This window comes from Leptopilina heterotoma, unplaced genomic scaffold (assembly GCF_015476425.1).
Source record: "Leptopilina heterotoma isolate Lh14 unplaced genomic scaffold, ASM1547642v1 Lhet_0, whole genome shotgun sequence".
Lineage (NCBI taxonomy): Eukaryota > Metazoa > Arthropoda > Insecta > Hymenoptera > Figitidae > Leptopilina > Leptopilina heterotoma.
In genome coordinates, this window is record NW_025110811.1 from 2,304,511 (window position 1) to 2,319,998 (window position 15,488).

At 19.7% G+C, this 15,488-nt stretch overlaps 1 protein-coding gene across 5 annotated transcripts in view; it reads right to left on the reverse strand.

Moving 5' to 3' along the window:
- The window catches only part of LOC122505299 (organic cation transporter protein-like), a 98,930-nt gene that overhangs the window by 18,077 nt on the left and 65,365 nt on the right, over positions 1-15,488 (reverse strand). For 2 of the 5 annotated variants that reach the window (XM_043617005.1, XM_043616920.1), the window contains exon 2: positions 1,106-1,370. In XM_043617005.1, the coding sequence (XP_043472940.1) occupies positions 1,106-1,362 (257 nt within the window). In that variant the 5' untranslated portion in view covers positions 1,363-1,370. Of the gene's footprint in view, positions 1-1,092; positions 1,371-5,294; positions 5,902-15,488 lie in introns of those variants that run through there. The other 3 variants (XM_043616836.1, XM_043617161.1, XM_043617076.1) reach the window with 3 other exon arrangements.

Below are 15,488 nucleotides of genomic sequence, written 5' to 3' on the forward strand. Positions count from 1 at the left end.
TCCTTTAATGCGATTTAAAAAAAAATTAGTTTTATTGTGAAAAGAAATCTTTTAAATTTTAATCTTAAAAAATTGTTTAAAACAATTCTAGGAATTAGTTTTTTTTTTAAATTTTAAATTTTCTAAAGAATTTTAATTAAAAATTTCCAAGATTTTAGTTTTCTCCAAAATATTAAAAATAATTGAAAAATATTTTAATATTATTTTTGTACCTATTTATTTGATTTTTGAAAATATGTAATTGAAAATATTAAAAATAATTGAATTATAAAAAATTAGAAAGGGGAAAACTCGAAGAATTACTTTTTTCAAAAATATTTTCACATAATTATCTTCAATATCTTAAATATATAAATAATTTTTAGAAGATAATTTTCACTAATTTTTATTTTTAAATTTACACTAGAAGATTTATCATTAAAATTTTTTGAAAATTCAATTATTCATTCAAGATTTAAAATGAAAATTCTTCAAAGGCTGATTTTCAAAAATTTTAATAAAATTCTTGAGAAAATCAATTATTTTCAATTAAATTTTATAAAATTTCAATTATTTAAAAATTATTATTATTATTATTGTTGTTATTATTATTATTCCAAAATAATTTTTGAAAGATTATTTTCTTTTTAAAAAACGTTATTGAATTTTCGAAAATATGTAATTAAAAATACTGAAAATAATTGAATTTTTAAAAATTAGAATGAAAAAATTCGAAGAATTACTTATTTCAAAAATATTTTAACATAAATTTTAGAAGCTAATTTTCATTAATTTTCATGTTTCTAAACATTTAAAAAATTAGAATGAAAATAAAAAATATTGCGAAGCAACATTTTGATTCGTTTTTTGACTCAATTTGATATTCTTAGAAAAACTGTGATTTTATTTAAATAGTAAATTTATTTTAATTAAGTAATCATTTTTTTTTTATTTAAATAGTCATTTTATTTCATTTAATATAGTCACCGTATTTAAATTTTCTTTCATTAAATAGTAAATTTCTTTAATTTTGGTTTAAATAGTAAAAAAATTTTTTTTTTTATTCCAAATTATAAATATTGAAGAATAATGAAGAATAGGGTGTTTTCTCACCGCACTCACTCACATCTCGTCTTCCGTGATATTTAATTTCAGCAGTTCAGGAATTTCGCACCAATGTTCCTCGGGAACGAGGGTGATGAAAAATTGAGCAAAATAGAGAAAGGCATAGACGAAAGTGAAGGGTAGTAAAATGACGAAGAGCAACCATTGATACCGACCTGCTTCACCAACATACGGCAAAATATCATCAAAAGTTTCAATTTTTGGTCGCGGTTGCTCTCCCCCTTCTTCCGCTTTCGATGACTCCGTTGCCACCGTCATTTTCACTCCTAAAAAATATTCACAAAATCTCAATTTTTTATATTAAATTTATTTATTTTATTAATTATTTTATTTATTTAATTTATTATTATCTGTATTTTTTATTTTATAAAATCATAATTTTTTACTCTTCAGTTAAATTCTTCTTCTTCTTCTTCAAAAAAAAAAAAAAATCAATCGACAAAAATTTATAATTATTATAAATGATACGCAGGAAAAAAATTTATTTTATCAAATAAATATTTGATTCAATAAAATAATTTTTTATTTAACTCAACAAGTAGTATTTGCATCAAATATTTAAATTATTGATTCAAAAACAAATTAATTGAATTTAAATTTATTTCAATAAAAAAAATTAAATAAATAAAATTAAATAAATGAAATTAGATAAATTAAAGTAAATAAATTAAATTATTTGATACCTACAAGTAAATATTTATTTAATAACAGACAAGTACCTAATTGTTTTTTTAATCAAATAAATTTTCATTTGATTTTTATTTTTATTTCAAATAATTTTTTTTTAATTAAACATTCATGAGTTAAACTAGAAACATTTACAAATTATACTTTTGACGATTGATAAATTTTTAATGAAGTTAATCGAAGAGAATGTTAAATTTAAAAAAATCATCATTTTAAAAATAAAAATTTTGTTATTACTGTCATTTTCTGGAAGGAAAATTATTAATTTTCAAAAATTAAATTCAAAAAAAAAAAAAATTTAAACCTAGAGAATTTATTAATTAGAGAATTACAGAATTGTTTATACAATTTGTAGATTTAATAAAAAATTTTCTTTTGTATCGCTTCTTTCGAATTTTTTTTTAATGATTCGATTTTAATAAAAAATGTCTCATTTTCTTAAGAAAATAATTCTTTATAATTTTATTGTAAGAATGTTTTTTAAACAAGTTTTGAAAATAATATTTGTTTAAAAATAAGTCAACATTTTCATTCAAACAAATATTTTGAAAATATTTGAAAATAAATATTTTAAACAAAACGAAAAATTTTATTTAAAAATTCTTACTATGGAGTTGTAGGGAATCATTTTCTTTTGAAATTAAAGAATTTTTATTCAATTATAAATTTTGTTTAAAAATTCGTACTATAAAGTTGTGAGGAATCATTTTTTTTTTAAATTAAGATATTTTAGATTAAAATTTTATTAAAATCAAACCAATTTAAAAAAAATTCTATGGAAGTAAAATGTCAGAATTTTTTTACATTGAAAAAAATTTATTTCATTCAAATATAACCGTTTACTTGTATATTATAAAATAAATATTTATTTCAATCAAACAATTTTTAATTGAGACAATTAAATTGTATTTGCTTCAAATACTCTAATAAATAATTAGTTCGAATACAATTTATTTTAATGGAAATATTTTTATTTTAATCAAATAAATTTATTTGAGTCAAATTATTTTTATTTTAATCAAATAAATTAATTTGAATCAAATTATTTTTATTTCAATCAAATTATATTATTTCAATAAAATAAATTTATTTGATTAAAATTAAAATACTTCGACTCACAAGTAAAAATAATTTGATTCAAGGAAAAATAATTTGATTCAAGTAAAAATAATTTTAGTCAAGGAAAAATAGTTTGATTTCAGAAAAAAAAATCTGAATCAAGAAAAAATAATTTGATTCAAGTATATATTTACTTGAGAATAGACAACCAATCGATTATTTCAATAAAATAAATGTTTTCTCTAATATATGTAAAATAAAAGAAATTTTTTGGTTTTAAAATTTCTTTTCTTAAAAATAAATATTTTTTCTCTTCTAGAAAATACTAATAATAATAATATTTTAATTGTTTAAATGTTAAATAATTATTTTTTTACAGTTCGACTTTCTCTTCGATGAACCTCTTTAATCAACATTAAATTACCTTACGCTTACATAATTGAAAAACAATAACAAAAGATCGTAATTAAAAATATTTAATTATACTTTATTGACAGTATTGATTATTTATAGAGTAAAGATTTTTTTTCTCATTTTTTCCTATTTTTTATTTATTTTATTTTTTATTAATTTTTTTTTATTTATTATTGACAATTGATTATCATTCTAATTATACACACATATCTCAATAAATAAATAAATTTATTTATTTATAGAACAATAAACAAATTTTTCATTTTACGATTTTTCTTTTACGATTTGAACAATAGATCGAAAAAAATATTAAAGTCAATGTATAAACAAAGAAATAAGTAGATAACTTTATTATGAGAGCGGAATTGTAAATCCCGCTTATTGTAAATAAATAAAGAAAAAAGTTGAGGAATTTTTTTTATATAAACATAGAATATGTTGTGATATTGTTGTTAAAAGAAATAATTAGGTATAAATAATTCATTTTTTAAATAATAGAGTTCTTTACAGTTACTTAACAATTAATTTCTTAAGAATATATATTAATTAAAATGATAAATATTCAAGAAATCAAGGTTGAGAATAGGCATTATAAACAATGATTCCATTTATATAAAATTCTTTCAGCGAGTAATTGCATTCGCCGATAGAAAAAAAAAGTATTTAAAAAATAATCATTGTCGTTTAAAACTGATAAATGACTCTAATTGAGTTCCTTAGATTCAACCACTATTTAGTTGAATTGAATTGCAAAAATAAACACTTTTCTTTGTATCAAAATTTAAGTTATAAACAATGAAAAATTAAAAAAATAATAAAATAAAGCAATTTTAATTTTCACATAAAGATCAGTCTTTCTTTTATGTCACTTAAATTATTTTTTTGAAATTCAAATTCGTATCGGTTTCATTTTTTAATAAAACTAAATTTTAGTTTATCCTCCAACTAAATTTTTGAGAAAAAAGAATTATTGCACTGAAAAAAATTTGATTCAAATTCAAATCAAAAAAATTTATTCAAATAAATGATTTAATTTTCTATTAAATAAATATTTATTTTTAGTAAAAATTTATATTTCAATCAAATGGTATTTGCTTCAAATGCCGAAATAATTGGTTTAAATAAAATTTATTTGATTTTAATAAAAATTATTTATTTCAAGTAAATATTTATTTGACAACAGACATTAATTAAAATTTTTACTTTAATAATTTATTTGATTGAAATAAAAATTATTGGACTCAAAGTAAATATTTATTTGACAATAGACAATCAATCTGTTAACTGAAATTTTTAATTCAAAAATTTATTTGATTTAAATAAAAATTATTTTACTCAAGTAAATATTTATTTGACAATAGACAATAAATCTGTTAATTAAAATTTTTACTTTACAAATTTGTTTGATTGAAATAAAAATTATTGGACTCAAGAAAATATTTATTTGACAATAGACAATGAATCTGCTAATTGAAATCTTTACTCCAAAAATTTATTTGATTGAAATAAAAATTATTGGACTCAAAGTAAATATTTATTTGACAATAGACAATCAGTTAATAGAAATTTTTACTCCAAAAATTTATTTGATTGAAATAAAAATTATTGGACTCAAGTAAATATTTATTTGACAATAGACAATCAGTTAATAAAAATTTTTACTCCAAAAATTTATTTGATTGAAATAAAAATTATTGGACTCAAGTAAATATTTATTTGACAATACACAATCAGTTAATTGAAATTTTTACTCCAAAAATTTATTTGATTGAAATAAAAATTATTGGACTCAAGTAAATAATTGTTTGAGAAATAAATTAACTAAATAGTAATTGCAACAAATTGATATTAAAAATATGGATGAATAAAAAAATTGATCTAAATTTTTGGCATCAATTTAGTATCACTTTGATACAATCAAAGTAAAGAAATCAAGAATCAAAAAAATAACCTGTTAATTGAATCAAAAATTCGTTTCAGTCTCAAGTTAATAAAAAAAAAACCAAATTCATCAATTTCCAAATACTCACACTCAAAAAAGAGAGAAATAAATCCAAATTATTCAGGAAAAAAGACAATAACTTTTTCACATAAAGATTCACTGAATCTTGAAGACAATATCACTCTGGACCATAAACTTAAGTGTTCGGGAAAAATATCACTAAGAATTAAAAAAAAAAATCTAAAACACACTTTTTATCGAGAATAAAAAAACTAGTTAAAACTATTTCAGCATTATTTGCAAAAAAAAAAAATTATAAAGAAAAAAAAAATCGGCAACTAATGGACCGCGAATTGAGGAAGATTATAATAGAGAGTATAAGAGCACGTGCTCGTTTTGAAGATCAAGATCTTGGATCGAACCGATTTTGGGGGATCACGCTACATCGTCAGACAGAAGGGGACATCGACTGCTTTCAGTATTAATCAATGGTGGGGCTTTATACTCTTGTTCAACAACCGAGCCCCCACCTGATGATCGGTGACCCTCCATTGGTTCACGCATTGCACTCGATCTTCTCTCAGACTTCAAATGACGTCACTTGGAAATCTTGCAGCACCTCTTTTTTAAAAACCGTTCATCGACATTTTTTTTTCTCTCTCTCCTCTTATTCCGCTATTTTTCCTCTTATAAACTGGGATTTCCACACACCTTTGCAAAAATTCATCATTTAAAAATCGAGTCAGCTAATTATTCCTATAATGTCACATTTTCCTTTAATACTTTATTCCTTTTTTCCTTATTTGTTAACGTGTTCGTACTAATTTGTTCATTTTTATCTACTTAGAAACTCATTTGATTAATTTAATCATTAATCATTAAAATTAATTGAATCATTAATTTTTTATTATTATATATTGCGAATTAAATATTTTCTTTTTTTGAATTTCGCGCCAATGTGGTTCCTTAAATAGCCGCCTAGACGGCGTGAAAATTCTCTCACAAACGAGATGAAGTGAATACGACTTTTTCGACCTATTTTTAAAAATTTGTGACTTTTTCCACTTTTCTTGACTTTTACGATATATTTTTAAAAAATTGCGACTTTTCCACTTTTTTCCAAATAGCAACAAAATACTATAGATTTTTAATATTGTATGCGACTTATTTCGATATTTATAGTGCAAAAAATAATTAGACAAATGTTTCAATATTAATTTTTGAATATTTTATTAAAGATAATTTTTTTTTAAATATACCTACACAGATTTCATACACGATAATAATAATAATAATAATTAATTTTAAAAAAGTAGAGAAAAGTAGCTTTAAAATTAAACTTGATTATTCAACTTTTTTAACAATTTTCAAATTAAATCAGAATCAAAAATAAAATAATTTTGTTTAAATAAATATTTAAATAACCTATTTATTTTCACACAGGAATTAAAATATTTTAAATTATTTTCAAATATAAAGCCTTTTTGAAATTGAACTATATTTCTAAAAATTACAACTATGTAATTCAATTCAATCAATTTTCTGTTGAAATTTTTAAATACAATTCTTCAAAACTTTAATCATTTTATTTAAAAATAAAAAGTTCCCCACAAAAATATTTTATTAATACTTCTGAAAATATAATTGAATTCAAACGAAAAATTTTATTACAATTTGTTTAAATAATTGAATTGTTGAGAGAAACTTTATTATTTATGTATAATACGAATTTAATTTTGGCAAAGAATTTTATTAAAAAATTTTGACAATAATAATTCAATTTTTTTGAAAAATGTTATTAAAAATTTTCGAAATATTACAATTCTTTCCAGAATTTCATTACAATTTTTAAAAATAACAGAATTCTTTCAAGAAATTTTGTAGATATTGTACTGAAAATAATTGAATTTGAGCGAATAAATTTATTAAAATTTTTGAAAATAATTGAATTCTTTCGATGAATTCAATTAAAATTTTATTGAAAATTTATTTCAAAATAAAATTTTAAATCTTATTATTCAAATTTTACAACAATTAAAATTATCAAAGATTTCAATTCAAATTATCTTTTGAAATTTAATTATTTTTAAAAAGTCACATTGTATATCGTTTTTAATATCCAATTATTATTATATACTAAATTTTAACTGAAATTCAATTTTCAATCAATTCTTCTTCAAAATTTCGAAATTTTCAAAAATTTAATTACTTAAAAACAAAAATAAAAAATTTATTGAATAATTGAATATTTCTTAAAATTGAATTCTTATAAACAGCTTTATAATAAATTTTTTTAAATAATTGAATTTCCATAAAATTCTTCGATTTTTCGGGGAATTTATCTAAAATTGTATTAAAAATAATTGAAATTCTACGATATTTTTTAATATTTATAAAAATAATAAAATTCTTGCGTAGAGTTTTAAACAAATTTTTTAAAATAATTTATTTTGTTCGAAAATTTTTATAAAAATTGCATTTTGAATAACAATTCAAGTGAAAATTTTATTATTTATAAATATAATTGAATTTCTACGAAGGAATTTTTTTGAAATTAGATTTAAAAGACATAATTGAATTTTTCTAAAGTATTTTATTATTTATAAAAATAATTGAATATTTCTTAAAATTGAATTTTTATAAACAGCTTTATCACAATTTTTTTTAAAATAATTAAATTCTTTCAACGAATTTTAATAAAATTTTTAAGAAGAATTCATTTTAAATTGTAATAAAAATAATTGAAATCATGCGATGAGTTTTATTATTTATGAAAATAATTTAATTCTCTTAAAGAATTTTATAAAAATCTTTTGAAATAATTGATTTTTTCGATAGATTTTATGAAAATTTTGTTTTAAATAATTAAATTCCTGTGAAAATTTTATTCTTTATGAAAATAATAGAATGTTAGCAAAGAATTTTATAAAAAAAATTTTTAAATAATTGTATTCTTGTGAAGTAAATTTTTTATTAAAAGTGTAAATATTGAAAATAATTGAATTTCGAAAAATTTTTGAAAATCAACTTTTGAGAAATTCTAATTGCAAATTTTAAAAATACTAAAAAAATAAAATTATTTAAAAATATTTAAAAAAATTAGTTTTAAGAATTTCTTTATTATAATTTTTGAAAATATGATGTCGTAATAACTTTAAGAAAACGGACAGTTACAGTTACAATTATTAAAAAAAAATTGAATTTTTGCATTATTATAAATAATTGAATTCTCAAAGAGCTTTCGAAAAATTATTAAAAATATTTCATTTAGAGATGAAGTTTAGTTAAAAATTGTAGAAAATAATTGAATTTTGGAAGGGTTACGATTGTAATTTTTAAAAATTATTAAATTTGATAAGGTTTTAAATTTAAATTTTTTAAATTTTATTTCCAGTGGAAAAACAAATAAGAAATAAATATTGATTTAACAAAATTATTCAATTCAGATAAAAAATAAAAAAAGAAATAAAAATCAGTTAATAAATACAAAAAAAATACTTTCTCTATGAGGGAAGCAGTACGTAAAATTACGCCAATTTTTCATTTCGGTTTAATAAAACTCAAGTCTTAAATCCAATATATCGTTAAAAAAAAGAAAAAATATTTATATACAATAAATTAACGATAAAAAATGATACATCATTTATAATAAAATAATTTGCTATTTACGTACCATATTCATCGTTTTATAAAGAAAATCTCCACATTACAAACAATATATATAGAAAATGTTTTGAAAATATATATGTTCATAGAATAATTTCGTATTCCTGTCATATGAAAAGCTTTTGATGTACATGTGTCTACTGAATAGGAGTCATTAGCTTTTATCGCAGAAGGTCCAAAACTTTCTCATTCTAACATATATCTAATTTGATCCAAAGAATGTAATAATTTTATTTATTCATATTTTATTTATTCCCCTTTTTTCACATTTATTTACTATAATACAAATATTTTTCTCTCTAAAATAATTTCTCATCGCAAGATAGTTCAATAAATTCAAATGTATAAAATATTGAATTTAATTTCTCAATTTGATTGTCAACGGTAATAAAAAAAATTAATCTTGCACATAATATATGAAAATTTTCAATAATAATAATAAATTTGCAATAAATTTTCAATAAATTTTCAATATAATATTGATAATAATAATTATTTTTCAGAATAAAACTGAAAATGTCAGTTGAATTATTATTCATGTGACATTTCAGTTTTTCCTATTATTTAATAATTTTTTTTCTCTCATAATGTAAAAGAGCAATGAGGATGCTGATAGATTATGCATTAAATATCATGATTTGATATGCTCTTGATAATTATTTCCATGCATATGCATGGAAAACAATTGAAAAATGTATGATCAACAAGTGCAGATACAAAAAAAAAAATTATTCAGTTTGGACCAGTAAAAAAAAATAAAAGGAGTATTTATTCATTCGAGACGTTCCGTAAATCAGCTGTTATTATTTAATAGGTTCTTGTCAATCGGGTTTCTTTTAAATTAACATTTAAAACATCTAAAATCACTTCCTTTTTTCCTCTTCTAATCAAATAGTCTGTTTAATACAAGAGACAGATAAAATTTCAATTTACGTCCATTGTAAAATTTACAATCATTATTTTGATTAAAATGTTACTTTTTTTAATTGATTTTAAAGATACACTAAAAAAAAAAATTTATTTGATTCAAATAACCGACTAATTGACTATTAAATTAATTACCAATTAAATATTTACTTGAATCAAATAGTATTTATTGGAGTCAATTAAATGGTATTTAAAATTTAAATCAATATTTGAAAAGTATTTGAAAATTATTTGAAAAGTATTTGAAGCAAATATGAAGTGAACCATTTAATTAACTCCAATAAATATGATTTGATTCAATTAAATATTTAATTGATAATAGTCAAGTATTCAGTTATTTGAATCAAAGACATTTTTTTTCAGTGTAAGAAAAGCGAAATTCAAAAAAAAAAAAAAAGAATTTGATTACCTATTATTATTATTAATATTTTATATATTTTTAAAATTATTTTTCTATATTAGAAAATATATGCTCAATTGAGCAGAAAGCAGGCAGAAAGGAGGGAAAAAAGTCTAGAGGAGTTGACATAGAATAAGAGAGGTAGAAAGTATAACAAAAAGTTTTGCAATAAGGAAGAATAAGAAGTTTTGAGAGTCCGCGATATGCTCAGCACGTGCTGCACACAATATCCAAGGTGATGCACGCCGTAAAAGTTAATATTAAATTTAATATACATGAAGAGATATTATAATGCGTATGCACTCTAATTTTAGTATTATGGGAGTTATTGCTAGTATTCAATGTATTAAACTAGTTCATATAAATATCAAATTCCTATAAAACAACGTACTATCTGTATCTAAAAAATATTCCCTTAAAATTATTGTATCCTAATCTCAATAAATTTTTTTTTCAATGTTTTTTCCAATATGCAAAATTTTAATCAACAGCATTCAATTCATTAGAATCATCAAAAATAGTTTCAAATATACACAAAGATTATTCACAAATATTATTAGAATTTCATTTGTAACGAAAAAAACAATGAAAAAAAAATTATTCGATTCAAATAACAGATTACTTGACTATTGTCAAATACATATTTACTTGAATCAAATAAATATTTGCTTGAATCGAATATATATTTACTTGAATCAAATAAATATTTACTTGAACCAAATAAATATTTACTTGAATCAAAGAATTTTTATTTGAATCAAATAAATTGTATTTGAATAAATTATTTCAGTATTTAAAGCAAATACTATTTAATTGATTCAATTTGTAAAAATTATTTGAATCAAATAAATATTTACTCGAATCAAATAACTTTTTTTTTTATCAAATAAATTGTATTTGAATCAATTATTTCAGTATTTGAAGCAAATGCCACTTAATTGATTCAATTTGGAAAAATTGTTTGATTCAAATAAATATTTATTTGATAATAGACAAGTAATCGATTATTTGAATCAAATCAATTTTTTCAGTGTTTACAATTCAATTTTATGAAATTTCGATTAATTGGAAATTCTTGAATTAAATATATATTAAAAAATAAAAACGTCAAATAATTGTTTTAAAAATTCAATTTAACATTTTCGAATTAAAAATTAATTCTACAGAATTGTTAGTTAAAAGTATGAAAAAAATTTAAATTTTAAAGATTTTAATTTAAAACTTTCTCAAAATTCTATTATTTCTAAAAATTACAGTTATAATGCTTTAAATATTAAATTATTATCTAAAATTTTAACTAAAATTCATTTTTAAATCAATTTTTATTAGAAAATTCTACAAGAATTTAATTATTTAAAATTTAAATACAAAAATGAATAATTTATTTAATAATTGAATGGTTTTTAAAATTAAATTCTCATTAAGAATTTCGTCAATGAATTTTTACATAACTGAATTCTTTTGACGAAATTCAATAAAATTTTTAAGAATAATTACATTTTTAGAGTAATAAGCAAAAATTTTTAAATAGTATTAAAAATAATTGAAATTCTGCTATCAGTTTTAAAATTTACGAAAATAATTGAATCCCTGTATAGAATTTTATTATTTATGAAAATAATTGAATCCCTGTGAAAAATGTTATTATTTATGAAAATAATTGAATTTTTGCGAAGAAATTCATAAAAAATTTGTAAATAATTGAATTCCTGTAAAAAATTTTATTATTTATGATAACAATTGAATGTTTGCGTAGAATTTTATTAAAATTTTTGTTCAAATAATTGAATTCTTTTGTGAAATTTTATTGAAAATAATTGAAATCTTGAGAAGAATTTAAAATAATTTAAAAATCTGCAAGACATATTAAGAATAATGGAATTATTTTGAAAAATTTCATCGAAAATTGAATTCATGTGAAAAATGCAAAATAATTGAAATTCTGACAAGAAATTTTATTAAAAAAAATAATTGATATTCTGCAAACAGATTAATCAAAAATTTTAAGATCAATTGAATTCTTTCGAGAGATTTTATTAAAAATAATTGAAATTCTGCAATGAATTTTATTATTTATGAAAATAATTGAATTTCCTAAAATGAATTTTATTATTTATGAAAATAATTGAAACTTTGTTAAAAATGTTATTATTTATGGCAAAATAATGGAATTATTGCGAAGAAATTTATAAAAAAAAAATTGGTAAATAATTGAATTTCTCTGAAATTATTATTATTTATGAAAATAATTAAATGTTTGCGTATAGAATTTTATCACAATTTTTTTTTTAATAACTGCATTTTTTTGGAAATTTTTATTAAAATAGTAGATATTGAAAATTATTCAATTGAGGAAAGTTTTTAAAAATAATTGAAGTTTTGCCAAGAATTTTATTAAAATTTTTGAAAATAATTGAATTTTGGAAAAGAATTTTATTATCTATAAAGATAATTGAAATGTTGAAAAGAATTTTATTAAAATTTCTGAAAATAATTGAATTTCTGCGACGAATTTTATTACTTTTGAAAATAATTGAATTCCTAAAATCATTTGTAACTTCTCTAAAATTCAATTATTTTTAGTTATTTCATTCATTTTTAATTAAATTTCTTTTATAAATTCACTATTTTTAATAATAAATTAAATATATATTAACAAATTTAACTAATTTCAGAAGAATTTGAGTTATTTAAATTTTTCAAAAATCTAAGTTCTTTAAACTTTCTAATTAAATTCATTCTAAATTGAAATTTTATAAAATTTCAAATTAAAACCTACTGTTGAAGTTCATCTATTTATGGTTGTTGAAGAATTAATTTATTTAAAAAGAAATTATTGTCAGAAGTAGAAAAAATTGAAGGTTTTATATTAAGGGGACCCGCACCCGAAATTTCAACTATAACAGAATATAATTGAAAAAATTTGGTACATTTTTTTTCTGACACTATTTTGATTCAGAAATAAGGTGAACAAAAAAAAAATTTCATAATTTTTTCGAAAATTAAAAAATTTTTTTTTTTTATTTTTTTTTGTAACTTTTGACAAAATTAAAATTTTACAAAATCCATGCCCTTAATTGTACAGGGGGTTGTAAGGAACTCATTAAAACATAAACCATTAAAAAATAATAAAATTTGTGAAAGAAGAAGCATTTTTTATAAGTTTATGGTATAACATTATAAACCATAAATTTACAAAAAAATGCTTCTTCTTTCACAAATTATATTATTTTTTCATGGTTTTTGTTTTAATGAGTTTCTTACACTCCATTTTATAATTAATTTTTTTTTTTAAAAACAAGAAAAAACACCAAACTTTAACAAATTATATTATTTTTTCATGGTTTTTGTTTTAATGAGTTTCTTACACTCCATTTTATAATTAATTTTTTTTTTTAAAAAAACAAGAAAAAACACCAAAATTCAGAATTTTCTTATGAAATCTAAAAATTTAATTTTTTCAGTACTTTTAATAAAAATCCCTGACTTTTCCTGACCAATTCTACTTTCTTTGACTTTTCCCTGAATTTCCTGACCTATGGACACCTTGTAAAAAAGTCAGAGCAACTTTCTTTCTCAAATTACAAAAAAGAACCGAAAATTCCAATTATAAAAATTCCCACAGTTCAAAACAAAGTGGAAAATTTATTTAAAACCAAAAAGCAATCATGACTATCTAAAAAAACATGAAAATATTGTTTAAAAATTAAAATGCCATTAAATGTCAATCTCTTCGAATAATTGATTCTTGAAAAAAATTCAAATTCTCAAGTCGTAAAAAGGTCTAAGTCTGCCATAAATAATGATCAAGTTAAAATGGAAAATAATACTCCATTGTCATCTGATCATTTGATGCTTATATTGATTTGTCGTCCGTTACTATATTTGCAACCGCATTCGAATAGCCGACGTAACTCAATTTAAAAAAAAATTACAGGAAAAGTGGCAAAAATTCGAAAACAACAATAAATACAAAATCTTTTTTTCCTATCTCTACAAAAAAAAAAAAAATTTTCCTTTACAAAAAAAATCAAACATTTCAAATAATCTGATTTATGAAAATATAGATAATTCCAAAGAGTAACAGATTTTATCCGATAAAAAAAAATGCCACTGGATAAATATGGAATTAAAAAGAGGAGAGGAATTAAAAAGCGAAACTCGCATTGAAAATAAACAGAATATGTAAACCATTATTATGTATACATATCTTGTTTTCAGGAATTTTTAATTTGAAATGCTCAAAAACAACGTTTAGCATGTAAAATACATTTAATACATTTAAATTAAAATTAAAAAAAAAACTATTTGTTTTTTACCACAAGTAACATTTGTGTAAAAAAATGTAATCGTATGTACATTTTTGATTGCATTCAACTTGTAAGTATTCAATTTATTGTCAATTGAAAAATTAAAAATTCCAAATTGAAAAAAAATAGTTGAAGAAGGTTTATAAAAAAGCAGGTGTTGAAATGAAATAACCAACTCTTCTAGAGTATGAAAATAAAAACATGAACATGCAACTTCTGCATTCAAAATCGAAACAGGTTTTTAAGGATGACTAATCATTCGAAAAAAAGCGAATTTAAAAAATAGCCCTGGTAACATCAAATGATGAGAAACGGAATATTAAAACTAGGAATCCCTGGCGAGGTAAAATATGCGAAAATATCAAACAACCAACAGTTGATAATTCTGACAATTTAGTTACAAACTAATAATCACAGACTTTGCACTCGATAATTAGTTTTAAAAAAGTAGCAAAAAGTAGCTTTTAAACTAAAAAAAAGTAGTAAAAAAGTAGCTATCGAAAAAATTAAACTTGACGACAAAAAAAAATTGTTTTAGACACTTCATAAAATTGACAAGAATTCCACCCCATATTTTTTTATTTCCTGACTTTTTCCTAATTTTCATCAAAAATATTTATTTCTTTCTTATCCTGCTAATAAATTGAATTCCTGCAAAGAAATTTTATTATTTATGAAAGAATTTAAATATTTATAAAAATAATTGAATTCTTGCGAAGAATTTTATAAAAAAATTTTGTTCAAATAATTGAATTCTTTCGTGAAATTTTATTGAAAATAATACTAAGAAAAATTTGATTATTTTGAAAAATTTCATCGAAAATAATTGAATTCATGCGAAAAATGCAAAATAATTGAATATATTATAGATTAATAATATTCCACCTAATAAAATAATTGAAATTCTGCAATGAAATTGAACAAATTTATTGAAATTGTATTGACAATAATTTAATTTTTACAAAGAATTTTAAAACAA